The sequence below is a fragment of the Vidua macroura genome, chromosome 2 (assembly GCF_024509145.1).
Source record: "Vidua macroura isolate BioBank_ID:100142 chromosome 2, ASM2450914v1, whole genome shotgun sequence".
Taxonomy (NCBI): Eukaryota; Metazoa; Chordata; class Aves; order Passeriformes; family Viduidae; genus Vidua; species Vidua macroura.
The window spans coordinates 60207763-60235508 of NC_071572.1; the positions used below are offsets into that span (position 1 = coordinate 60207763).

The following is a 27746-nucleotide window of genomic DNA, read 5'->3' on the forward strand; positions in this document are numbered from 1 at the left end:
CTGTTTAAAAGGGAGATGGATGGGTAAAGCTGGGGGTGCACTGGCAGTCTCAGAGAGCTGTTGTTCTCTTGAGAGGGACTTCTGTGACATTCCCTGATTTACTTAATGTGTGTGGCTGACATTTGCCCTTACTCTTTTATCTGGTGTCCCCTTGGGCATGGTGCGGATGCATGGAGCAGCAGCAAGTCCTGCCTCAGAGCCATCACAAGTTGGTACAAATCTGAGCAATGTAGGAGAAGAGCTCATGGGTTGTGCAAGGAAGAGAGCTTTGAGGATAGACCAGGCAATGGGAATTTCTAAGATAATTCCTTTAGGAATACATTGCCTGTTGAGAAAACTCAGATGGGATGCACCCAGCTGGTCAGAGATCACCTGGAGTCAGAAGCTGAGTGCTGCAGTCCAGGATAAAGAAGTTGGGAGCCCAAAAAGCCAAAGAACCCACCAGCCTAAAGGAAAAAATAAGAACCCAGCCTGAGAGTCCATCCTGCATGGAGTAGGGCCTGGGATGAGAGTCCATCCTGCATAGAGTAGGGCCTAGCATAAGGATTAGGGGGAGCCTGAGCAAAGTGAGGACCAGAGATGACATGCCCATCAGCTTTGCTGCTCAAACAGAAATAACCCTCTTTTCTGTTATCAAAAGATCACACCTGGAATACTGTGCACAGTTCTGGAGCTCCCATCATAAGAAGGTTAAATGGCACTTCTGGGGCAAGTCCAGAGGAGGCCACAAAGTCAGTAAGGGGACTGGAGCACCTGCCATATGGAGACATCTGAGAAAGTTGTGGCTGTTTAGCCTGGAGAATGTTGTGTGGATACTGCACAGCACCTTCCACTATCTGAAGGGGCCCTACAGGGAAGATGGAGACTCTTCATCAGGAACTAAGTGATGGAACAAGGGGGAATGGGTTCAAACTGTAAGAAAGTAGATTTAAATGGAATATGGGGAAAAAATTCTTGTCTGTGAGGGTGGTAATGCCATGTTACAGGTTGGCCAGAGAAGCTTTCACTGCCCATCCTTGAAAGTGTCCGGGGCCAGGTTGGACAGGGCTTGGAGCAACCTGGTCTAGCCATTCCCATGGCAAGGAGTAGAATTTCAAGGTCCCTTTGATACTGAAATCAGCCAGAAAATAAACTTTCTAACACAATTGGAAGAGTTAGAAAGCAGGCATTCTTTATCTGTGCAAGACACATTGCAAGGATGTCTTGTTTAATCCAATGAGTGTGGTGAGGCTTTACAACATTATAATCATATATATTCATTAAAACATGTCTCCTAGCTAATACATTGTCGCAGTGCGCTGTCGTATCGTGCTGGGCAGCAACAGCAGGGGCGCAACCTTCTCCCTGTGAGCTCTGCTATTCCCAGTTATTGCTTGGTCCAGCGCAGGAACAGATAATGATGACATGGGATTTGGGGTAAAACTGGATGGATTTATTAGGTCCGTGACCTGGGACCCCAAGAAAAAGCCCAGGGCGTCTGCAGAGGTTTTTATAGGGGGAGTGGTATAGGGCAACTAACCAATGAGGGCATGGCAGGGGAGGAATCTAGGGCAGGACTAACATTCTATAAACTTATCAGGGAGAGCAGGGGAGGGGGATAATACAAAGCAACAAATGGGGTATCGAATACTATAAGATAGACAAGGAACATTCTGGAAAAGGGGGTAGGGATAGGGAGGATTGACAACTTGGGAGGGAGGAAGTTAGGGAAGGGCTTGGGGAGACTGGTAACTCGGGAGGGGAGGAGATTAGGGAGGAGAATAGTGGGCAAACACAAATTTAAAGCAAAAACCACACCACAGGAGCTCCTCCTTTTCTTTTAAAATAAAGAGAGGGGAGAGCCCTGGTGTTAAAACAAATTGATGAAGGGTATGGGTGTATGACAATACAACAGTCATATAACAGATACAACAAATTTCACATAACAGATACTGTACTTTCACAACATATAACAATTTACTAAAACAACAGAGAAGATTCAGAAACTATCAGGAAAAGGATAAACTTATTATTGCTATAACATATAGGATAAAAATCTTCTTCATGAAATATAAAATGCACAAAGTCCTCATGAAGCACAGGTGGATCTGAGGTATGAAGCACAGCAGAATTTGGGGTATTGGAATTTCTGGGGCTTGACGAGTGACTGAAGAAAACTGATTTTAAATTCTGCATAACACACAAAGTACTTCAGGGACTAATCGTCAGTGACACCGTCACTGAAGGGTGATGTAGTTTTACTAATTTTATTTTTCACCTGACGGCTGCATGGAAACGGTGGGCATTAATTTGATTGGGTGGCATTTCCTTCTATAACATATAACTCAACAAATAAATTATTTCAAAATTGTCTAGAACATAAAGGACAATTGCATAATACAAAAATCTGTTTTGAGATGTGGGGAGTTGATTAATAAATCAATATTTAATTTCTGCTTATAATACTAAATGGTCGTAATATAGAAATCAAAAGGAATAACAGGTAGGGTATACTTAGGGAAATGGATAGGGAACTTGAGCAGTCACCTCTGCAATTTCAAGATGTAATTTTATTTTGACTGTTTCTTTTTATTTTCTTTTTGTTTCTTTTTTACTTGATTGTTTATTGCAAGTGCTGCAGCTAGAAAGTGTATGATCTGGAAGGGTTTTCAGAGAGGCCTCGAATGATCAAGGCCTTTCGGAAGATCCTTCCAAAAACGGAATGTCAATTGAATCCGAATTTGGTTTAATTCACAGGAAAAACCATGATCGCATTGGTGACTGCCGCAAGTAGTATGGGGTATCAGTGAGGTGATTGACCTGGGCGTCGCCATCCTGGGGGGAAACAAAACAGCGACTTCCCGGTCTGGGTTTCCAGCTCCACCTTCCTCTGAAGGAGTCCCCCCCAGACGGGGAGGGACCTCCCATCAGAGGAGGAGCCGGAGGAAGGAGTAGGGGTTGGTCCAGCTCTGCCTTCCGACAAAGGAGAACGGCCTCCTACATGCAATTCGTGTAGTGGCCTCTACGGAAGGGGCGGGGCTGGCGGTAAGTTTGGGGCCGGAAAAGAAGGGCTATGGCAGATAAGTGGGCTCCAAGCAGTGTGGCAATCACCATCTTAGAAAGGGGGGGGCCAGGTACACTGCAGTTCCCTCGTACGGCCTGAACAGTGTCCAGCAGAGCACTTGGGATGGCGCAGCCAACACCATCTCCAAGGGAGGATAGGGAATTGTTTTGAGAAGTCCGAGGGACAGAGGGTACGGGGGGCTTCACAGAAACCACAGGGGAACTTACAGGGGAGGGTCCCGCCACAACAAGATCTCGACGGTGTGTGTGGATGCCGGGGGCCTCTTTAATATTAAATTCTCCCCTATACTTACAAACGTGCCGTCATTTGGTGAAAAATTTCTGCCCCATTCTTGTTTTTCCTACTCTCTCAGCCCTCATGGGATGCCCCAGCTTTTTGGGGGAGAGCCCAGCTTTGGGTAAGAGAGAATAGAACAAACACTCTCCTGATAAGTGGAGGGTACCCTCAGGGAATGTTCCAACCTTTTGGGGAAGAGCCCCGATGCTAGAGAAAGTGGAGGGTACCTGTGCTCTCCACAAGCTTGGCCACCAGCTCTTGGAGACTAAACCCACCCGCTGGGGATATGCCCTGCTTCGGCTCACTTATCCTCAGAGCATGGGTGGAGGTGTGTTTCTGGCCATTCACCTTGAGGATCCAAGGGAGTGACGGTGGAAATCCCCTCAGATTAGCTTATCAGGACGTGCCTGACCAGAGTCGTCCTCCTTAGCCAGTTCGGGAGCTGGCTTCTGTGGTGGAATTGCAATTAGCTGGGGACTTTTTCTTTCTCAGCTTGTCGCCTGCAGGGACTTGGGTTTCCTGGTGCTTCAAGGCTTGTCCCCAAGAACTTGGTTGCGGCCACTATCAGCCCCTGGTGTGCTCGTCCCAGTGCGAACACCTTGCCCTGCAGAGATTCTGGGATCTTCCCTCTCACCTCTTAGGGCCCTGACTCAGCTTACTGTGAGCCGTCCGACAAGCCTTCTCTCTCTGTCCTCTGGGTAAGTCCACCCCCTCGAGGTGCCCGATGGCAAGAAGAAAGTCAGGGGCGGAGAGCATGTTGGCAAGGACAAGAGAGTCCCGGAGTCTGAAATTTGCTGCTCAGCTCCTCTTAGAGACCAAAGCAGAGCTCGCTGATCTTTGTCATTGGCGTTCCTTTTCCCTCTTCTTCTTCAGAGAGGCGGGCGCCCCCACAGATTTGCCCATTTGTTTTAAAAGACGAAGGAGGAAACCATCCTTTGCTACCATCTGTTGCAGTGCGCTGTCGTATCGTGCTGGGCAGCAACAGCAAGGGCGCAACCTTCTCCCTGTGAGCTCTGCTATTCCCAGTTATTGCTTGGTTCAGCGCAGGAACAGATAACGATGGCACAGGATTTGGGGTAAAACTGGATGGATTTATTAGGTCCGTGACCTGGGACCCCAAGAAAAAGCCCAGGGCGTCTGCAGAGGTTTTTATAGGGGGAGTGGTATAGGGCAACTAACCAATGTGGGCATGGCAGGGGAGGAATCTAAGGCAGGACTAACATTCTATAAACTTATCAGGGAGAGCAGGGGAGGGGGATAATACAAAGCAACAAATGGGGTATCGAATACTACAAGATAGACAAGGAACATTCTGGAAAAAGGGGGTAGGGATAAGGGAGGATTGACAACTTGAGAGGGAGAAAGTTAGGGAAAAGTTTGGGGAGACTGGTAACTCGGGAGGGGAGGAGATTAGGGAGGAGAATAGTGGGCAAACACAAATTTAAAGCAAAAACCACACCACAGCAATACATAAGCATCACTTTTCCTAGAACTGCCTCCTACTGGAAATCGTTTTATGATCCTGGAGGGTCCTCTAAAGGGATCTCTGGTGGTCCTATTCAGTGAATATTTAAATTTTAAAGATGACCTTACCTCGAACTTTTTCTTTGGGCATGTGCTGTTGCTTCTTGTTGCCTAACTTGCAAAAAGAATACTGTAGCCCTCTTTATCTGTTCTTCTACAGTTAAGCAACATTTATCATCTAGTGTGCATACCTTTACATCCTTTTATCTTTTTCTGCTAGTTAGTCTTTAAGCTCTATTCAGCAACTTCAGAGGAACTGAAAATTTCTATTCTCTATGTTATTTGTCACATTGCAACCCAACCATAGTGTAATTCAATGATTTTTGTGACTCTAGTAATTATATACAATATATAATCTGTAAATTATTTGTGCCTGTAAGCCACCACTTGTGAAGTGTTGGACCAACCTCTCTGCTGAAATTTAGCTGCCAGCTCAGCCCAGCAATGACCCTTCTCCTGTCCCTTTCTAAAGAACATGGAACCCCACTCCTGAATGCCTCACTGTGTTCTGTCTGTCCTTTCTTGTAGGACGACCACTAAGACCAGTAGAGGGAGCATGGTATGGGGTTTGGCTGTAGCTCTCTGGGTGAGGGCCCACAGGGCTCCATGGAACCTTTGTCCCCACTTCTCTGGGAGAAAACAGAGGAACTTTCACAAAAGGACAGCAGAAAAATTTGAAAGAGATATCATATAGAGAGCATTATAACCAAGCAATCACATAATACTGTTTCTCCAAAATATTTTCTCAGTCATAGAATTATGGAATGATGAAGTGTTTTGGGTTGGAAGAGACCTCAATGATCATGCAATTCTAACCTCCCTACCATGGGCAAGGACACCTTCCACTAGACCAGGTTGCTCCAAACCCTGATCAACTTGGTCTTGAAAATTTCCAGGCATGGGACAGTCACAGCTTCTCTGGGCAGCCTGTATACCAGGGCTTCAGCATCCTCACAGCCAAGAATTTCTGCCCAATATCCCATCTAACCCTGTTCTCTGTCAGTGGGAAGCCATTCCCCATTGTCCTGTTTCTCCAGGCCCTTGTCCAAAACCCCTCTCCAGCTCTCTTTGAGCTCCTTTAGCACGGGGCTAAAGCCACTGGCAGGGGCTCTAAGGTCTCACATTTTCTTCCTCAGGCTGAACAATTCCACTAGCACAAGGTACACAAGGAAGTCACATCTGGGGACACAGACTGGGTTGGTATCCAGGACTCGGGACTGTATTTGTGTGTAGACAGAGTTTGTTAAGCCCTGGAGAATTAGGTATTCTGAGAAGATTAAGTATGACTCCTAATCCTACCAGATCCCAGCAGCAAACTTAGCATGGTCAAGTGTTTGGAAGCAGCAAATGCTGCCTGCTGTCTTATTTTAGGAAACAGCTTTAAACACTGCTTTTAAGGGATCCCTGTGCATGTTTGCTGTCTTGGAAGCAAAGAGAGGTTGGGATGAGCATCTGTTTTATGGGCAGTGTGAATTTGCAGTGTGCTTCAGTACATGGAGCATGCCAGTGCTGAGCTGAGCCAGGCCACTGCAGTGTGTGCAAGGTGCACTTCTGCTGATACCACCCTTGCACAAGTACCACTTTGCCGATTTATCCCCCTTGGAGATGACTGCATTTTTATTAATGATTTGAGAATCAGAGTTAGGCAAGACCTGAATGAGCTTGAGTGTTTTGAGAAGTGGGATGAGTGAGAAATCAAGTCAGGGTCCAATGCATTGCCCAGGGAAGTTATTCCTGCTTAATTTCCCTGCATTTTAAACATATTCAAATATGTTTATTTATTTATTAATTTATTTATTTTTAAATATGCCCTCATTGTAGTCCTTCAATTGGCCTGGAATTGTTTCAAAATCGTGTAGATGTGACACTTGGGGAACATGGTTTAGTGGTGGCCTTGGCAGTGCTGGGGTAATGGTTGGACTTGATGGTCTCAGAGGGCTTTTATGACCTAAATGAATCTATGATTCTTCAATTCCAGTACATGATCAAGCTCAGCTGCATTATAATGTTGTGGAAAATATACCAAAAGGCTTAAAATTAATCTTTTTGAGCTAGAGTTTGTCTGAACAGATAACCTCTGATGCCTACCATGTTGATGTTGCCTATAGCGTGATTTTAGATGCTGTGGACTGCTTTATCTATGCTATGTTCAAAAAGCAGTCAGTAATCTGTCTGCTGCTGTCCAAACCCTCCATTTTCATAATCTCTTCCTCATAATTTACCAGTGCATCTTTACAATGAAGGATACACCCAGCTTAACAGTAAAAACAAATTCTGTCCCCATACCAAGTGAACGGACATCGCTGCTTTTTCTCCCCAGTCCCATCCCGTCCTGTCACCATCCTCCCTCATACAGCCATGGTGCTTTGGTAACCTCAGATGACGAAGGTGAAATGGGGAAAGTGTAAGCATAAGCTTGACAATATCTATTTTTACCACAGTCCTCAAAGAGAAGTCACCATCTTGCTGACTGAAAATTGGGGCTGGATGCTTGGCTAAGGCAAGACATCTCACCTTTGGATCTTACAACTTGGATTATGAGTCTGTTCTAGCAAATTAAGGTCTCAGATAATTTTTTGGGGTTTTTTAGGTTGTGGTTTTTTAGTTTGTGGGGTTTTAGGTTTCTCAGTGAATTTTTTCCCTTTGTTATCAGGGAGACGCTGGAAGGGGTAGGGGGTGGCTTTTTGGGTAAATAGTTAGCGATCAAGACACAAAAGGACAAGACAAGTCACACAAGACACACTCCTGGCATTCCAGTGGAGTTTTTGTGGGGATGGGGAGTTTTTTGCTGGGGGAGTGGGCTTTTGTTTAGCATTTTTTGGGAGTTGTGGCGTGATGCCACCCAACACAAGTTGTGAACTCGGATCCGAGACTTCGTGGGGGTGGGTCTTACCTTCCTGCCCTCTTTCCATAAAGGAGATTGAGGACAGTGGTCATGCGGTGCCAAGGAAGTTTGTGTGCTAGGCTCTAGAACTTTGCTACGCTGCAATTAGGCACTACGGTCGAATCTGCCTGCTTCCATTGCTTCTGCCAGCTGCTCCTTGGTAGTGCTGGATCGAACGCTGCCCCTGAGTTTGCAAAAGAAGCAATTTCCTTCCTTCCCTCCCGGTGCCGGCTGAGGGGATCATGGCACGCTCTCTCTCTGCCTCTCTAGAGCGGCCAGCGCCCCCTGCTGGCCGTGGTCATAACTACACCATAAGGAAAAATTGTAGTTGGCGGGTTTGAAGCTTCTGTTATTGCATTGGGGTATTTTCTGGCCTGATACATATTTTTTAGTAAAGAACTGTTACTCCTTTTTCTACCTTTTTTTCTTCTTGAAAGCCACGTAAGTTTGAAATTACAATAATTTGGAGAGAGGGGTGTTTTCTTCCTGTTCCAGGAAGGTTCCCACCTTCCTTGGCAGACATTTGTCTTTTAAATCAAGACAGGGACATACTTTGTTTTTAACTACTGTCATCAGAGTACCCCAGCAGGGATAATCAAGCCAGCTTTATTCAGGGCAGCCTGGAAAGAACCTGCTGTACAGAGAAGGACCCTGTGGTCTTTGCCACACTCTTTTCTCCTTGTGAAAAGACACAAGACATTTCTTAAAAGCCTTGGGGTTATCTAAGTGCCAGGTGGACCTTGTTGTCTGCAGAAACCTCTGTCATTGTGCCTGTGGTCTTGCTGGTATTACTGTTTTTTGTTAGTGTAACTAAAATGAGTTATTGGAGAATTCGTTGAATCTTTGAAGCTGTAATTTGGGAAGACTTCAACCTATGGCTCATTCATTCTCATTATGGCACAAACTGTGATGGAGGTTATTTGAGTGTGTTGCAGTTCTAGGGAATTGCAAGGCACTGTAGAGGGGACAGTTCCAGTTCATGTGAACCAATCCCTGCCAGGAATGTTTCCTTTCTTTTCACAGAAGAGTGGTATTATTTGTAAATGGGGACTTGTGCCACAGCCTATGACATCAAATACAATTTCTGATTTCCAGAGGTCTTGACTGTTCCCTTTGCTTCCTTCCGTTGGCTGGAAGAGGGATTGTCAGGGAAAAAGAAAAGCATGGGCAAATGGCCCAAAGTCCCAGTACTATCATTTTCTGAGGAACTTCTGTCCCATGTGCTGGCCCTCTCTTTTCTGTTCTGGAGTGTCCTTAGGTAAGAGAGGTGTCATAGTTTGACATAGGAGGAATTTGGGGAAGTGAGGCAAAAGTTTTTTGTGTAACTGACAGTCTGTTGAACCACTGAGAAACCGGACATGCCTCCGTGAAAGACACATGTTGAAGATGAAAGAAATCCGGGAACTTTCTCTTTCTTTCCCGGCCGGCAAGAAGGTAACATGCCCCGGGCCCGCCAGGTCTCGCCCTGGCCGAGCCCGGGAAGCCTGCCGGGCCCCGTCCCGGGCCCCCTTCCCCCGGGCCGGCTGCTGCCTCCCCCTCTTCCCCCATCTGCTCCCGGGCAGGGAGAGGGGGGCGTACTCCGTGGCCGGATGGAACCGGCCTTGCTGACATCTGGCTGCTTGCTATAACTTATCCCCCTCCCCCAGCCCGGCTCGCCGAGCTGATCAGCCGAACCCGCCGGGCCTCGGAAGCAGCCCCGGCTCGGTGCCGGGATTTTAGCTCCATGGGAGTTCTCCGCGACCATCGAGCAGGGGAAAGGACAAGGCCACTCCCCCTCCCTCCCCCCATCCCGGCGTGCTGCTGAGTTCTAGCCTGGTTGATTAGATCCGAGACGCCTCCCCCAGCCGCAGATCCCGCTGTCTGGAGCACCCAGCCCCACCGGGGTCAGGTAACCATTTCAAGGGCTCAGGAGACATGTTAACCCTTTCAGTGATTCAATCCTCCCCCGAGTGAGAGATAGGAACAAAATGCAAGGATGTAAAGAAACAACATGAAGACATCGAGGTCAGTGAAGAAGAAGTCCCAGATGGGAGCAATGGGGAAATGCTTTGGTCTTGGGGCTGAAATCCTCCTGTAAGCTATGGAGAAAAATACTCTTTTTCCCTATAATGCATGAAACTATGGGGAGATGAAGGGTTCAAACGGATATTGGGCAAAGGGCTCCATGCTAAAGTAAGCAGAAGTGAAAGTAGTTGTAATCCCATGAAGTTTGAACAGAGAGAGTAGTCCAGTGCCCCCAGGAAAAGAAGATCTCTGTTCCCAGGGATGAAGATGATTTTAGAGATAGATAATGAGAACTTTTGTCTTTGAATAGCTCATCTTTAAAACAATACCCCATAAGTCGACATGGTCCATTAACAAGCTGTGGGAAGGCTTGTGGAAATGGGAAGGACTTCACGATGGCAGGGTTCCCCAGGTGGCTGCTATTAGTGATTAAATTGAGAGCCATGAGAAGACTGGTTTTTTCCTCTTGAGGATAAGTCTCCATAACATTAAGAAGAGGGACTTCTCTCTCTAAGTGAACTGAAGACAGACTATTTTAGAGGTGGTAAACTAACTGGAAATTTTAGGTTTTGTTTCTTTACATTGTCAGTGGGAAAGAAAAGATGAGGGGAATGAAAAGTGTTCTGAAGGGCTTGTTTTGATTCTTACTACCTTTTTTTCTTTTAGTTACTTTCAATGAACTTTTCTTTATACCCTTTTAAAGTTTTGAGCCTGCTTTGCCTTTCTCCTAATCCTATCTCACAGCAGGAAGTGAGTGCATTGGTGATTGGCCAGCACCGAACCCGCCACACTCTTTGGTGCGTTGGCTGGGAAAATCTCAAAATTGGGGAAATCTGAAACTGGTGAACCAAAACCACTACAAGGGGGGCTATGGCTGAGATCCATTGGAGGACTGTGTCCCACCATTTGTACTGCTAATCCACTGGATAAAGGAAGTCCTACAAGAGGAAGGGAGGACTTGAGCATTTTGGAGCTTCCTTCCTTACCAGCTTTGGGAGTGAGGGTGGTGAAGTCCCATCCAAACTCAATTTAAATCCACCTGGCTGGTCAGATTCTCCAGTATTTGCTGCAAATGCAGCTCTGACCTGACACTGTGGCACCAGGAGAAAACCCCACGAGTCAAAGATCTCACTGTTTCTAATTGCCTCTCTCAAACTCTCACCATTGCTGGGACCTGAAACCCATCCTCCTCAGCAGCTGCTGGCGGTACTCAGATGTTTGCACTTCCTTTGGTCTCCCATCCAGACAGCCTTGGGTTGGTGACCTGCTTTTTCTCAGTTTGGCACTATTTGTCCTTCTTCAGATCTGGTTGGGTTTCTTGGATATTTTTGTTGGGCTTCTTCCCGCATAGAAACTGGCTTCATGTTCTGTCCTGCAAGAGATGATTTTGGGAGGTGTCCATGGAGAGCTAAAGACATGAGAATTTGTTTAGTACAAAGCTGAAAGGAGGTTTATCCTACTTAAGAGCAGATTACTGACCATGACATACATGGAAACAGAGTTTTGGGACCAGAAGAGAATAGAAAAATATCAGCAACTCAGTTTGGGAGACTTTAAATTAAGAAGCCAGGAGCTTGCTGATCAGGTCTCCAAACTTCTCCTCCTCCATCACATCCTCCTCTGCTCTCTGAGTGACTGTGGGTGTAATACCGTGCTACTCCTTCTCTCCCATCTCAGTTCATCAATCCTTAAGGATGCAATGATATGGCACATTAGTGTCCTTCCTGAGTATATGCCCCCCAACATGGTATGCACCGTGCAGTGTCCCTGTTCATCTCAAACTTTGATTAATTCCTCACTTCACAACTTTTTAACCCCTTCAGACAATGCATCTCCAGAGGTTCCTGGAGCACCACCCTCCAAACCTTTGGACTCTGGGAGAATTTTATTTGAATCAGAGAATCACAGAATTATTTGGGTTGGAAGGGACCTTAAAGATCCTATAGTTTTAACCTCTTGCCATGGGCAGGGATGCCATTTACTATATCACATTGCTCCAAGTTTCATCCAACATGGCCTTGAATATTTCCAGGAATGGAGCATTCACAACTTCTTTGGGCAACTTGTGCCAGTGCCTCATTACTCTTTCCTCAACCACTAGTGCACCAGCCTTAAGCAGGGAATTACATGCTCTCTGTCTTCCTGTGGTTTGGGACAGGACAATTCAGTCTGTAGGGAGCAACTAGGAGAACCTAGTCACATCTCAAGGGATGAATTAAATCAGCCTGGTTAAACCAGTGCTGAATTACTGGGCTAAAGTCACTCAGAAGCCCTAACTCCAATTATCTTAATTGCACTCCAAAATTAATTCAAACCAAACCAAATATGAAATGAAGAGTACTTTAATCCCTCATCATTATTATCAAATTAATAATCTAATTGGGATGTTAATGCGATTTAACTAATCCAGTTTAAAAATAATTTGGATTAATTTGCTTGAGATCCTTCACGAGTACATGAGCTCTTATCAGAGGTCCTGGAAGTCTGCATATGCATATCATTGCAATGGACCCCCGGCCAGGTAATAAGTTACATAGACTCCATGTATTAGAGAAGGCTGATTAATTTCATTTATTAAGAAACCCATTGCTTTTATAGACAGTTACGATACAAGTAGGCCTAATTGGTCCTCTAATTAAAACACCATCACCATTGGCTAATTAGGAAACCACCCTTTGGTAAACAAATCTCTATAACACATTCCACATGTTGACAATACGAGGTGCAGCAAATTAAGATAAGAATTGTTTGTCATTCTTTTCTCTGATCTTCTCACAGACTTTTCCCAGAATGATGCCTGGGAAAGTTGTGTTTCTCTCTGTGGCCAGAGAGCTGCTGCCACATATGCATTTCCCTAACACAGCTGACAGTGCATGGAGCAGGTTCTACCATGTCTCTTGGGGAGCTGGGGGAACTGGGGCAGAGTTTTACCTATGTCTTGGACCCACATTTGAGTGGTCAGAATAAAGGGAGTTTTCTGTTCCAGAGTAATCACTGCAAGCCCTGAAAAACTGTAGTTATCAAGCTGTACTTCTTCACGATGAAGCATAAAATAGACCTTATCCTTCAAAATTTAGTTCTTCCCTGAAAGAATTGTCCAGCCTTGGCACAGGCTGTCCAAGGCAGTGGTGGAGTCCCCATTCCTGGAAACATTTAAAAGCTGTGTGGATATGGCAGCTGGGGACATGGATTAGTGGTGATCTTGGCAGTGCTGGGGGAGCATTTGGACTCCATGATCTTAGAGGGCTTTTCCAACCTAAACAATTTTATTTGTTAGGAAGGCCAGGATCACCCCACACCTGGGATCCAGAAGGCTTGAAGACTTCATAACACTTTTGAGAATGAATCATTACTCCTGTCAGCAGGCAGGGCATCAGCCAGCATCCTGACCATGCCAAAGGCAATCTCAAGGAAGTCAACAAACCCATGGCTCAGCTTGGAGAGCACAACCCTGAGCTGCTAATGGCTGCTTTCAGACCACAGGTCATGCACATTAACTTGGCATTCCTCAGACACCTCTGAGATGAGAAACTGCTCTTATTTCACAAAAAAATCCTGTGGGTTGTTTCATGCTTGTGGACAGACCAGCTTGGACTCTCAATTATTAAATGTTCAGTTCACTCATAAGACTGGAATTGCGAACGCCATCTAGAGGATGTGGAAAAGACAACTCATTTGAGGCAGGATGGAGGATAGTCCCACTTGTTGGCACCTCAAACCCTATTCCATTAGGCAGTTCAGCTGGACAGCAGGAGGGGGAGGCTGTGCAGAGTCACATTATTAACTTTTCTGGAAGTTTAGGAATGGAGACTGACCTCTGCCAGGGGGAGAGGGAAGGAATGAGACAGTGGGAACAATCCAGAAGGGAAGATGGAGTTTCTGTATTTAAGATTTTCCAGAAGGAAAAGGGTAGTGTAGAGTCTAAGACCTACGGTATCTAGAGACTTTGCCTAAGTCTCTCCTCCTACTACAGATTTCTCCTCTCCTTCTGCTACAGATTTCCTTCTCAGTCTTGTACAAGCTCTCTGGTTTCTCTGTGAGTTTTGGCCAAATCATCCAGATGAGAGGAGGCTCTGTGTCAAAATGAGGACCTTCTTTCCTCAGGGCTATTGCAGGGGACAGCTCTTGCAGAAACATTACCCAGATCCACCAAAACTTGAGAGACTCAATTGCTACCCTCCAGCTGCCCATGGCTTAGAGCAGAGCATCAAAAATCACAGATTCAAAGACTGGGTGACATTGGAAGAGAACTCTAGAGGTCAACATACCCAACCCACTGCTCAAACAGGGCCACTCAGAGCCAGTTGCCCAGGACCATATCTTACCACAGAATCACAAAATGGTTTGGGTTGGAAGGGGCCTTAAAACTGATCCTTGTTGGAACAAGGACACCTTCCACTAGACCAGGTTGCTCTAAGTCCCATCCAACCTGGCCATGAACACCTCCAGGAATGGGGAAGCCACAGCTTCTCTGGGCACCCTGTGCCAGGCCCTCACATATTTTTATGATATTCTTATCATAAAAAATTTCTTCCTCATAGCTAGTTTTAATCATCCCTCTCTTAGTTTAAGACCATTCTCTCCCTTGTCTTATCACTCCAAGCACTATCCTTTGTTCTTTCCTTTCCTGTCCTCCCTCCTCTTTCGTTGGGATGAGCACCAAGACAGCAGCTGGATGTTTTGTAGGGAGTGTTTTTACAGACGTGTGGTGTTTTAGCACAGGCAAACTCTCCCATCAAGGCAATTTGTCCGCTCAGTGGCTGCCCTCTTGCGTCGCCCTTCCCCCTCTTGTCTCCCTTCACACACAGAGCCAGAAATGTAGCAGTTTCTAACATGTCTGAGCATCTTGCTTCCCTGCTTATAAATCACTTGGATATGAAACATTGTTTAGAAGCTGAAGATGAATGCAGGAAACATTTATGCAATCTAAGACTACTCAAAAAAGAGCAAATGGTGGCAGGGGCCTTGAGCACTTAGTGATTCAGCCATCTTCTTCTCTTCCTGCCTAGAGACCTCTGCACCTGGGCAGTAGTGGGACTTGGTTTGTCCATTCCCCTCATTAGGAGCAGCTTGAATGGGTACATGTGCGAGCTGCCCTGGACTGCAGGGTGACCCACTGCTGACTAGTCAACAGGTGCCCAGATAGAGTAATAAGATCTCCACCAATGACAAGAGGACTCTGTTCAAATCCACATGGATTTATTGAAGGAGAGACTGAGGATGAAGAAGCAGGAACAGGAAGACAACCTCACGTAAAGGGGAAAGCTCCGAGAGCAAACTGGGGAAGGAGGGACCAGGGTATTTAACTGGGGAAGGATAGGCGGAGTCAGGGTGCAAACTGCTCAATGAGGGAAATGTTCGGGGGAGGAGCAGAGATGGGGTGACATAAACTGGACCAATGAGGGAGAAGGGAAGGAGTGGCTTTCTAAGGGAACCAATGGGGATAACGTGAACAGAGAACTTTCTGGAATGGGGGAGACTACAACAAATGATGGACATACCCTCATTTACATAAGGAAACAGTGAACTCTAGGAAAGTGCCCTGCCTTAAACAAATGCAGTCTCCCAGGGCATTCCTGAACTGCTTTCCACTGGGGTACCTCCCACACACATGTACAGTCAACAGTGCTTTTGTACAGGTAGAAAATGAGTAATGGTGGAAGAAAGTAAAATACACTGTCATGATTAACCTGCAGTTCTAGCAGCTTCTAGGAAAACACATGCACCATTAACTGCACCCTGAGTGCAGATGGAATCGGTACTTGGAGGGGTGACACTTAAATGCATAGGGCTTTGGTTGTTCTTGAGCACAAATGCCTTTGAGTTGTCTGGAAAAGCATGGTGGCTCTGTAATAACAGAATCACAGAATTGTTCAGGTTGGAAAAGCCCCCTAAAACCATTGAGTCCAGCTGTTCCCCAGCACTATCACAAATGCCATTTAATCATGTCCCCAGGTGCCACATCTACATATTTTTGAACAATTTCAGTGATTGTGGTCCCACCACTTCCCTAGTCACCTTGTTTCAATGTCTGACCACCCTTTCAGTGACAAAATTATGTGATGACTAAACTTGGAAAGATTCATCCTTCCCTGCTGCTGTGAGCATCCTCAGCACCCACAGAAATAGTGCAGAGATTTCAGCATTTTTCAGTTTTGCCTGCTTCTGCCTGGGCTGTGCAAATGCTGACTGATGTTGGCATGGCAAGGTCTTCTTGGTGCCAGAGCTGGAGGGTGGGTTTGTCACATCAGCTCCTCTCCCCTGGCAGTCCATAACAAGTGCAATGGAGATCAAATCCCAGTTGTCTCTTATCTCCCTTTAACCATCCCCTCTTGTTCTGTGGTACTCATTCTCCCATGTAGTATATCCCAGGCTTGAATATCACTTTCAGATCGGCTGAGGATTTTAAGAAGCTGCTTAATGAGCCCTCAAGGGCTGGCCATGAGCTGCACTGTATCTGCAATCCATGCTGCCCATCCCTAAAATGCTGGGCATGGGCATTCTCCATTCTCTCCTGCAAAATTTGCAGCAGCCTTGGGCAGACATCCACTGCTCTTTGATGGACCTGGGCACCCAACACAGGCACAAACATCTGCATCCTTCATGGTTTCCCCAGTGTCAAAGAAACCATTATCTTCTCTGTTAGATGTCTAGGAATTAGATTTCAATTTGCCATGTGTGAAAACATCCTGGAATCACCTGGCACATACTTCAGGACAGGATAAACCTTTAATCCACACCAAGTTGCTGGGTGGGACACATGCTTATGTTGTGTAGTAGGTCTGCTAGAGTGATTATGTACTCCCTCTGCTGTTCTGGTTGTGGGATCAAGAGGTACTGTGTGGAAGAAATCACCCTTTTCTCGCTTTCCCCCCCATATTAGAAAATGTATTGGAGGACATTTTAAACAAAGTTGGTTCCCAATAGCACATAGACCAGTTCAAGGCAACATAATGAACTGTGCCATTAGAAAAACCATTTTAGGCCAACAGGTAGGAGGAGATGGAAATGTGGGCAATGAAATACATCTCAGTGAAAAATGGGCGAGTTAATTCCAGTTAACCTTTTCCAATAGAAAGGCATGGTGGGTGCAAGACACTCCCCTCCAGGAATGCCTTATCTGCTCTTCATAGCCAGTGTTCCATCCTGCTGAGGTTAAAGCACTAACTCTGACCCCTTTTTGGCTTCATCTCTGTGTCTAGTTGATGAAGACAGCAGAGCTGGACCCTCGGCAGAACTACCTGGTGGGATTTCATCCTCATGGAGTCCTGTCAGCTGGAGCCTTTCTCAATTTCTGCACAGAGGCATCTGGCTTTTCCATACTCTTCCCAGGCATCACCCCCCACCTGATGATGCTTTCCCTGTGGTTTCGCATCCCATTCTTCAGGGACTATGTGATGAGTGGAGGTAAGGAGCATGGGCCTCTGGCAAGCAGTGGTATGTGTAGGTGCTTTTTTTGAGGAACATAGAGTGAAGATGCATGGGGAAGAGGAGTCAAGGGTCTGTTTTCCCTCATCTGGGGCCAATTGGATCCCATTCATGGACACATCTATTCAAGATGGCAACCCAAAACCTCTGAAGTTAAAAGTTGCCCTTCTTGCTGTTATGTCTGTTGTTCAACTCCATAAACGGTCTCTGTGCTCAGGGCATCACTGTGCAGGTGCTGTGTGCAAAATGCAGAGCAAATTGTGAACAGAAATGCTGAGAGCAGCAGGTCAGGATGTTCCTGTATTTCTTTCCATAAAAATTATATTAAGGCTTGAAATTGTGAGGAAAAATATGCTTTTTCTGAAGTATCTGCTGTTTCCAGGGAAGCAGCATCCAGGGACAGAGGATGAAAATAGCAGCTCATGCTGCTGCAATGGAATGTGGCAGGGGGAAATATGTAGTGAAAAGGAATAGGAAAAGGGACAGGTAAAAATTAAACTGAGAGAGGTGAAAGGGAGTTTTGAGAGATTTTTGGACACTGGCAGAATGACCTCCATCTCTCAGCAGCGAGCTTGGCAATTGTCACTTCTCTAGCTGAATGTGGGCAGAATTCAATAGGCTAAACATAGGCATCCAGTTCCATCTGATGTACCCCAGAGCATCCATTACCCTGTTTTCCACATAAACTCTGGCTCCTGCTGCCAGAGTATTTACATAGAGAGTGAGAAATCCAAACAGTGAGATATATGAGACAATTATGACCCAGGTGAAAGGAAGGTTTAGTCACTGTAATGTCGGAGTTGGGTACATAACTAATTTTGAGGTCAGTTGAATCCATTTCACAATGAGGTTTTAAAGTGCAAATTATTTTAGCCCCCGAAACAAGGATTTATTTTTTTAATTAAAAAAATATTGTCAGAACAATGTTGCTTTGTCATTTCTGAATTAAAGATTTCTATCTTATTCAAGTAAACAACACCAGAGAACCAAATCCTTCATCAAATTCCACTTTCAATTAGCATCATCCACTGAAATGTATGTGTGTTTTGACCTAAAGCAAATGTTTCTCTGATGTCAGAATTGTTCAGAATTGGACATGGTCTCACTTGACAACAAATTGAAACAAACTTTTTCTAGGACTTAAGTGCATCTAGTTCCCAGTTTATTTTTTTCCCTAAATTTTTCCCTCACTTCTGAGCCAGACAGTAAATAGATAATTGTATACTCACCCAGCAGAGCTGTGTGCAAATGTAGCACCTTTTAAAGGAGTTGACCTGGGGTTTTCAGCTCTTAAAATAAAGTTTTTAGCACCTCTCCAGAGACGGATTATGGGGGGGAAAAGGTGCAGAGCAAATCACTGACAGGTGGGTTTTACTTTTAATTTCTCTCTGCTCTCCAGGCCTCATCCCCTCTGACAAGGAGAGTGCATCCTACGTGCTGCAGAAGCCGGAGGGTGGGAACTTGCTGGCCATCATTGTTGGCGGGGCACAGGAGGCACTGGATGCCCGTCCAGGATCCTTCACCTTGCTGCTGAAGAACAGGAAGGGATTTGTGCGCCTGGCCATCCAGCATGGGTGATGAAGGGGGTGGGGTCCAGGGGTGCTGAGGGAGGAGTGCTCAGCTCTGTGGCTGGTTAATGGGGTGTTTCTGTTTTGGAGAAGAATGAAGGGGTTTTGGAATGGGCTTTGCTAATCATGACACCCTATTGGTTTTAATTCCCTGCAGCACCCCCCTGGTCCCTGCCTTTTCCTTTGGGGAGAATGATGTCTTTGATCAGGTGAAGAATCCCAAAGGCTCCTGGCTGCGGAGGATTCAGCATTGGCTCCAGCAGATCATGGGCATCTCCCTTCCCCTCTTCCATGCACGAGGCATCTTCCAGTACAGCTTTGGGCTGATACCCTACCGACGGCCCATCTGCACCGTGGGTGAGTCAATCCACAGAACTCTGACATGATGCCAGACACACTCAGGCTAGCCAAACTGGGAAAACAGGGACAGTCTCTGGGTTGTGTCATCCTCCTGCCAGGCTGAAGCCTCATGCCAGAGAGCACAAGCAGTGGTAGGCTAGAAATGTGCTGTAAAGCAGCATTCCAAACTGTTCTTGTTTTGGCAATCTGGTTTGATTTCATGACAAATACCAGCCCATCTGGGCTGTGCTGGGAAAGGCCCCAGAGCAAATGTGGCCAACCTCATCACTCCTGTGAGTTGCAGACAACCCCAATACCACAACACGGTGACAAAAACCACTGCAATAGGGTTGCATGAAACGTATTCCAAGGCAGTTTTACAAACACAAGTAGGTCAAGGGAGAGGATTCTGCCCCTCTGCCCCACTCAGGTGAGACCCCCTCATGCAATGCTGCCTCCAGCTCTAGGGCAAGAACATCAGAAGAATGGGGAGCTGCTGGAAACCATGGATATACTCCAAAGGCTTGGAGCATCTGGCAGACAGGCTGGGAGAGCTGGGGATGTTCAGCCTGGAGAAGAGAAGGCTCTGGGGAGACTTTAGAGCCCCTGCCAAGTGCCTAAAGGGCCTCCAAGAAAGGGGGAATTTGAAGGGCAAATTTGAAGGGAATTTGAAGGGGGATTTTTGGACAATGGCATGGAGTAACAGAATGGAAGGGTTAGATGGATATTGGGAAGAAATTCTTGGCTGTGAGGCCCTGACACAGGTTGCCCAGAGAAGCTGTGGCTGCCCCTCTTCTCTGGAAGTGTTCATGGGCAGCTGGAACTGGGCTTAGAGCAATCTGGTCCAGTGGAGAGTGTCCCTGTTCAAGGTAAGGGGGGTGGAATGAGATTATCTTTATGTCATTCCCAAGCCAAACTATTCTGTGATTCTCTGAACGCTCAAGCAGTTTGCAGCTTTGCTTACTGTCCTGTGCAGACATATCTACAAATCCAAACCTATTTGCATATGAGGAATATGAACCGTTTTGACCAGAGACCATGTCCATGGGAGACCAAGTTTCAAGAAAATCTTTGGTTTTGAATAAGTTTTTCAACATCTCCATGCTTGTTCCACCAGTGTGGGTGATTTTCTGTGAATTAATTTAATTAAAAATACTGTTTGGAATGGTTAGAGCTTACACCACTGATTAAGTTTGACAACCAGCAATTACTTCTAATTGTATTACAACCTGTTTAGATTGTCTCAATGGTTTTATAAGCTGTGTAGTATCACATGGACTCTTCACTAATTGGATGAAGAACAGCCTTATAACATGTTGAAACCCTCCGCCACTTGACAAAAACAATTTGAATAAGAGACCAGAGCAAAAAAAGTACCTCATGGACCTTCTATGTCCCCTGCTTCTGGTAGCTCTGGGAGATGGAAAGGCTCTTCTAGAGATAGGAATCAAAATAACTAGATTTTCTATTGAATAAAATGTGATTTTTAAAAGATAAGTAAGTACTTGGTTACTAATAAAAATCAGATATTGCACAGAATCTTTAATCTGAGGAAAGTGGAAGCACCTTCAGTGCAAGTGTATTTCAATAGTGTGGGGCTCCCCCGTTCCTCACTTTCCTCATTTGCAATGCAGATTCCCCGGGCGATGTGGAAACATGGAAAACCTAACCCAAATATTATCCTGTCTTTATATTGTGTTTATCTGCAGCACATCTGAGATGTGAGAAGCAGCTCTTGGGACTGCATTGGGATACAGCACTTCTAACTTCAAAAGGCTACACAGAGGGTCTTTGACATTAGCCAACTTTGCAGATGGGTAAACTGAGGCAAGGACCAGTGTGATCCTGGAGACCAAGAGCTTGGTCAGGATCTGAGCCACCATCCCTCCTTGGTTGTGCTATCTCCCAGGCTCCATGAAATAACTGGTCATACTGACCTGTCCATCCTGGATGGGCTGACCTCAGCTCTGGCAAAGTGTTCAGAGGTACCTGCCACTGGCTCCTCCTAACACCTGTACTTCTTTTCCAGTTGGGAAGCCAATTCCAGTGCAGAAGAAGCACAGACCCTCTGAGGAAGAAGTTGATCAAGTCCATCAAAAATACCTAAATGAGTTGTCCAAGCTCTTTGAGAAGCACAAAGCTAAATATAATGTCCCAGAAGATAGCCACCTGGAATTTATATAGAGTGCCTTAAGCAAGGTAAAAACATGGAGATCAAGCTCCAAGTTTCCCCCTTCTCTGGAACTACTTCACAACCCCAACATAGTTACAGTTAACACATAGTCTATATAGAGTCAGGAAAATAGCTTGATTTTCCCAGTATTTGCATGGGTGTAGAGACAGGTTTTTCATTTTTTCTCCATGTAGAACACATAAAAGATAAAAAAGAGAAGAAAAAAAAATCCCGTCTGTGGTCAGCACAATTGAAACTCCTCAGCACAAAAATAACACTTCCACTCTGGCATGGATGCCAGTTTATACAGATATTTCCAGGGAGTTCTGAATTATTGAAATTACTTCCTTTGCATTATTTTCATTTTGAAATGGGACAATGAGCCATAATTTGTGATGAAGGCATATGTTTTTTTTTAAATATAATCCATCTAGATCAATAAATGAACATTGTTTGTTTGGTGCTCTTCATGTTTTTAATTGCTCTGGGCTCTTTTCTCACCACCAGAAGCAGTTTATCTGAAAGGTCCAGCATGATGGCAAGCACCGTCAGCAGCATGATGCCGTAACACGCTTGCACAGAAGAAATTAAATAAATTCCATTAGAAATATGTATTGGAACTATAAAATATTTCCAATTATTATAAAGAAACCAGGAGCCACTCTGGCAGTCATACTCACACCACCACAGCTGGGATTGAGCCTTGGCAACTCCACACTCCATACTCCATCAGACTGGGCTTCCTTACTGGCTCAACCCCTAGTTTCCCATAGCACAGTCTCAGATATCTGGATCCTTCAAATAATTTAGTCATACAAGAACAAAATGACAGCTTGGGGTGAGAGACTCCAGAAGTGACAAGGAATCTCCAAAAAAAGAAACCCTTGGCTTATGTGCCTTTATTATCTGAGTGCGTGGGAAAGTCTGGGCTCTTCTTCCTGAGTCCTTGGCTCCTGCTGTATCTCGGCATGTCCATTCACCTGGCTGTGCCACAAGTCCCTGTGCCCTTTTGTTTTGCCAAGGGTTGGCAGTTGCCTCTTGCCTCCAGCTCTTGCCACCAGATCTCCTTCTACACCTGGCACTGTGGCTGCCCCTCAGCTGCCTGCTGCCTGCTCTGAATATGTTCTTTAATAATTAGTTTAGAAATATAAATTAGAAATAAATTTATAAAGTATAGGGACTCATCCAAAGGGTTCACCGTACCTGGGCTCTAGGAGTCCTGCTTCCAGTTTGGTTAGTTTAATCCCAGACATCCCTGCATAGGAACATGACTGGTCACCAGCTATGGTAGCAGGGTCACTGTGCATTTTGTTTTACAAATGAGACCATTTTCTTAGGAAAGAGGAGCATGACTAGGACATGGAGGAATGGAAATGTGATTTGGGCTGCAAATATCCATTGGGGTTTGGCAGGTGATTTGGCAGGTGATTAAGGCTCTAAATAGCTGCTTCTTTTTGATATCCAGAATTTCATTAAACTTTGCACTTAATGGGATTTTGCAGAGTGGAAGTTTCAGGTGGCAGGAAGCCATCTGCTCAGTTCCCTTACAGAGCCCTGATACTTTCATCTTCTTCTTTCTCCCTCCCTTCATTTCTTTCTCTTCCTCACATCCTACTCCCCACTTGTGAGCAGCCACCAAAAATCCTGCAGATCACATGCACTTCATTTTTGTTCTTGAAACTGCAAGAAATACATTTAACAAGAAAAACTTGTTTAAAAATTGAAAACTCTGTCTCAGCTGACAATACCAGGTCATCATTGGGGTCTATTTCCTTTTCCTGCCTCCTGTCCTGACCAAGGCTGCAAGGATTCCACCGGATTCTTAATCTGAATAACCCCCTGCAAATCCCTCCCATTCCTAGAAAACAAGCAGCAGCATGGAAGAATTTAATGGAGTCCTGCTCAGTATTCTAAACACTCCTGTAATCCCACACTTAATCCAGTCCAATAAAACAGGTCACATGCTATGATTTCTATTTTTCTTTTTGTTTTATTCTTTGTTAAGGACTAAGTTAAGAAGTGCCCAAGCAGGAGGAAGATTTTCTGCACCAGAAACAAACAAACAAAAAAATGTATCTCCCACCCTTTTCTCTTGGTGTTCATCACCATCCAAGCTTTACCATAGCTCTAGGTTTTTTTCTCTATCCTTTCTTCTACCTTTCCTTTTACATGGCCATCCACCCAGAGATATCAGGAATGTTGCCAAGACCTTCTGCAAACATCCCAATGGAGATCAGTGCCAGAGGGAAGCGATGGGGATGTCTCCAGAGTCACAGCATGGTGTGCTGTGGGGATGGGGGAGGTCTCCAGAGGTGAGGATGAGGAGCTGAGATCTCAATGCAAGAGGAAGAAGAGCGAAGGTGCTGCTGTTGGGGTGGAAATTAGCAGTGAGGGGAGGGAGAGGATTTGTTGAGATGTGGTGATATTTTGCAGGTGTAGGAAATGGAGAGGGGAGGATGCAAGGTCACAGACAAGGATGGCAGATATTTGTACTGACAAGAGAGGTTTGGTCAGAGGAGAGACTTCTACCCCACTGAGAAGCCATGTTAGAAGGTGTGTTCCCAATTGTCCGCAGAGGCCTTGGTCTTACCCTTTTGGGGCTGCCGAACTGATGCTCCTTGTGCCAGAGACACATCTACTTGAGAGGTGAGCTGGCCCATCATCTTCCTGGCTTGGATACCATTCTGAAAGGGAGAAAAGGCAGAAAATGGGTGGTCAGGAAAAAATCTCAGGGAGGCATGGGAAGGAGGATGCGGGAGCTGTCTGAAAGTTTTTAAGGTGGTCAGAGACATCCAAAGGTGAAGAAAGACCACAGTGCTGGAGAAGAGGAATCAAAGGAGAGTGTTGGCTGTACATAATTGGTTTCCTTCAAGGTCAGTTTTATCTCACAGACTGAAAAATATCCTTGATGTGTCAGGGACCTATATAACCCAGGAGGGAGAGGTCAGTGCCTGGGCTTTTGTTAAATATAACAATAAGAACAATAATTCATAGGCATCCTTGCAGCCAGGACTATTCAGGGAGCTCAGTACAATGAGAGGTCCCATCTCAAGAAGCCAGAGCTGTCTCTGAGCAAAACACTATAAACCAAGAAGCTTTTGTGCTATTTCAGCACAAAAAGTGGTGAATATTTCACACAGAGCTGTCTGGAGGATTGAAACTCTTCTGATGGTACACAAGACAGGAGGAGCCTAAGGAAAGTGCTCAGATCAACCAAACCAAACAATGTTTAGGTTTGACTCTTCAGCTGGAAACTGGCTTAACTGGAGTTACCTCTAAGGCACCTTCAACTGAGGGACCTTCAAGCTGTCACTCAAAATAAGGACCACTTGAAGTTAAAACAACACTGTATGTTTCCTTCCAGCATGTCCACTCCCTACTTACTCAGCTGGTTTTGATCTGAGAAACAAGCCCAAGGGAAAGAGATATATCCAATTGCCTTTCTTGCAGAAATGTCATATTTTACCCTTTTTGGGACTTCTGTGGAAATTCTGAATTGCAAAATATTGTAAGAAATAAAAGTGTGGTGATTCGGTATTCCCCTCCTGCCTGTCTCTTCCCTCCTGATCTTTCCTGTATTTCTGTTGCGAGAGGCTCTAATCTGGATTTGCCTTACTTAGCAGGTTCAGATCAGGAGGCTCAGAAGAAAACCTCTGATGACTGATGAATACAAAATTTGGACCAATTCTCCAAGAGGAGGAAAGCCAAGCAAAAAATGCTTTTTTGCCCTTCTGCAGCTCTACTGCTGCAAAGTTGTTTTACTGCCCTGAGAATGGGATTCAAAGATTGTCTGCTGTTGGTAACAAAATTAAAAGGTTTTCTGCTGCTGCAGAAAAACATGTGGTTTCTGCTCAGGGAAAGATTTGCTGCCTTTAGTTCAATAAAGTCCCAAAATGTGGTATGTTAAACATCCCTCTTTTATGGCATACCTTTCAATACAGGAAATAAAATTGCAAGTGCATCTGAAACCCATCACTTTGCATTAAAAAAACAAAGAAAGGAACACAAAATCAAATCAAGAAATTACTCTTTTTTTTGTTGTTTTTTTTTCATTTTCAATTTAAACATTTGGAACATAACATTTAAAACATTTAGAAAGCATGGGTCTCCTCATGAATATTGACACATATTTTTGGGGATAATCTGTTAGTTCTGTCTGACTTGTAACCAATGAACTCTCTTCTGCATCTCCCATCATGTGAGCTCACCTCTTGACACAATCTTTCTTGAAGAAAACATCTAATACAGGATTTTGGCAAACCATCCTGTTCAGATTATAAAAACCATCAGTGAAGAAATAATCTACAATCACAAACAAGGTAGGAGAGTATATATTGGATTTAAGAAATTATTTGGCATGATTTATCCATTTTTCAAGCTTGTGCTTGGTTTTACTCCTACCCATGTCCTGACCCCAGCCCCCTTGGAGATGCTAAGCCATTACATTTGGGCTGGCAACCTACTGAGCCACCATGTCTCTGGGGCACAGGGGTTTTGTGTGTTTCAGGCAACATATAACCTTCAAAACAGAGAATGCACTTATCAGGTGGGAAAGCACCTGTAAAATCAGGTAGTTGTGAACCAGCATCTTGGGTGTTAGGATACAAAATAATTCCTGTGAGCAAAAGGGATTAATATTTTATTAGATTATAAGAAGCCAACAAAATACAGCCCAAACATGATTTTAATGAGCAATTCAAGACACACAGAAAATTACATACAGAAAGCACTACAGGAAGGATTTGAAATCACTTACGAAATGCTTGTAGAAAACTCTGAATGCACAGAATATCAAGCATTCACAGAAAACTGTGCATGCACAGAAGAAAAATAATGCAAATTAAAAAAATTAATTTTTAATTCTTGGTGAAGAAAGTTTTCTGATCTCCTAGAATTGAAAGGGAACAAGCGCTAGCAAGCAGTGCTTTTATTTTCACCACTGCCAGCAAGGACAAAACTTAGTTGCTCATTGCAAACAAAAGCTTCATGGACAAGGGTGCATGTGGATGCTGAGCAACTCACCTCCACATCAGAGTACTTTGAACTGGGAGAGCAGTGTTGCATTGTCAAGAGCATGTAAACAGGGCTGTGAGGTCAGGATTTTCAGAATTATGTTACTTAGCTTGTACCTTCTGAGAGGGAGAACCTCTAAGATGCCATTTGGCAGGATCTCCTAGGAAGGCTAAGCACCTTATTTTCCTCATCAGCAACCCCAAAATCTACAAAATCTAGAGATGCTCACTTGCTAGAATCAGTGTACCCCTCAGAGGAGGGAATGAGCAGATTTTTCCATGCTGTGTTTTTGACATTACCTACAAATCCCACAGTGTGCCTTGCTGCCAGGAACTGCTAAGCACTTTACAAGTAAATAGGATCTGTAATCCCTGGAGAGGTAGAACAGGAGCTACTTTAACCCGTCTATTCATGCTGGGCTACTGTCAACCCAAGATCATGAATGTCACATGGCCAGAGAGCAAGAACAAGCATGACATGTAGCCCAGATTCCTAGATCATCTAGTTCCATGTGATTTGTGGTTGGTCAGAGGAAGACTATAGCAAAGTTGAGACCCAAATCCTCCTGAATCATAGAATAGCTCACCACCCACATTGTAAAAAACTTCTTCTTTATATCTAATCTCAATCGATCCTCTTTCCTATGAATACTTATAGTTAAACATAGAGGGAAAGAAAGAAGAGTATAATCTAGGAAGAAAGAGGCCAGACAAGTTGAAATTACAATTATTTTAAAGCAAATAAATCAGAATGGCTAAATTATTATTTAAAAATTAGAAATAAAGATATGATAACCAGATTTGACAGGTATTTAGGTTCAAAAATTATTCCCTTCCTTGGAAAGTCCAAATGACACAGAAAAAGTCCTCTCCACATTAGCCCCATGGCTCAGGAGTCCCTACAGCCACACCTCCTCTTTCAGTGGCCATCTCTGTTAGTCTCTATTTCTTTTCCCCTTCCTTTTTAGTCTGCTACTCTATTTGGCTTCAATTCCCTTGTAGAAACTCTTGCAGTCATGTTGTATCTGTATCTCCTTGTGTCTGGGATGTTCACATCCTTTGGCCAAAGACTGAGATGGAATGTATTTCACATCTTGCTGAGAGCATGTGTGCAACAGCACAGAGGTCAGTGCAGCCCTGGCACACCACGCTGATGATAATAGGATGTGCTGCTGGTTCTCCCTTGCCAAACTTTAGGGCTGGCCATGGCTAGAGCAGCAGGCAAGGTTAAAATTTGTTGAAAGATTTGGGTAAGGAGGCCAGCTAGCACTTCACTTTCATTTGTATTGACCAGTGCAGAGCATTAGGAGTATTAGAAGCATTAGAAGTAATGAAACCCAGTAACAAGCAAAGCCATTGTATGTAAGATTGATCCCGGGACTTTTGGGGTCTGATCCAGCTAGCTCTGGACCCCCGGCCCCTCTCAATCTCACAAGGACAAAAGTAAAAGATGGGAGGCGTTCTTTCCTCTCGG

General features: G+C 44.9%; 1 protein-coding gene across 1 annotated transcript in view; it reads left to right on the forward strand.

Annotated features, from left to right (window-relative positions):
- MOGAT2 (monoacylglycerol O-acyltransferase 2) overlaps positions 1–21730 on the forward strand; it is a 32846-nt gene extending 11116 nt beyond the window's left edge. Inside the window, exons 3-6 of the mRNA XM_053971086.1 lie at positions 16955–17159; positions 18580–18754; positions 18906–19105; positions 21117–21730. Of these exons, the coding sequence (XP_053827061.1) occupies positions 16955–17159; positions 18580–18754; positions 18906–19105; positions 21117–21271 (735 nt within the window). The 3' untranslated portion in view covers positions 21272–21730. The remainder of the gene's footprint in view (positions 1–16954; positions 17160–18579; positions 18755–18905; positions 19106–21116) is intronic.
- Positions 21731–27746: the final 6016 nt, after the last annotated feature.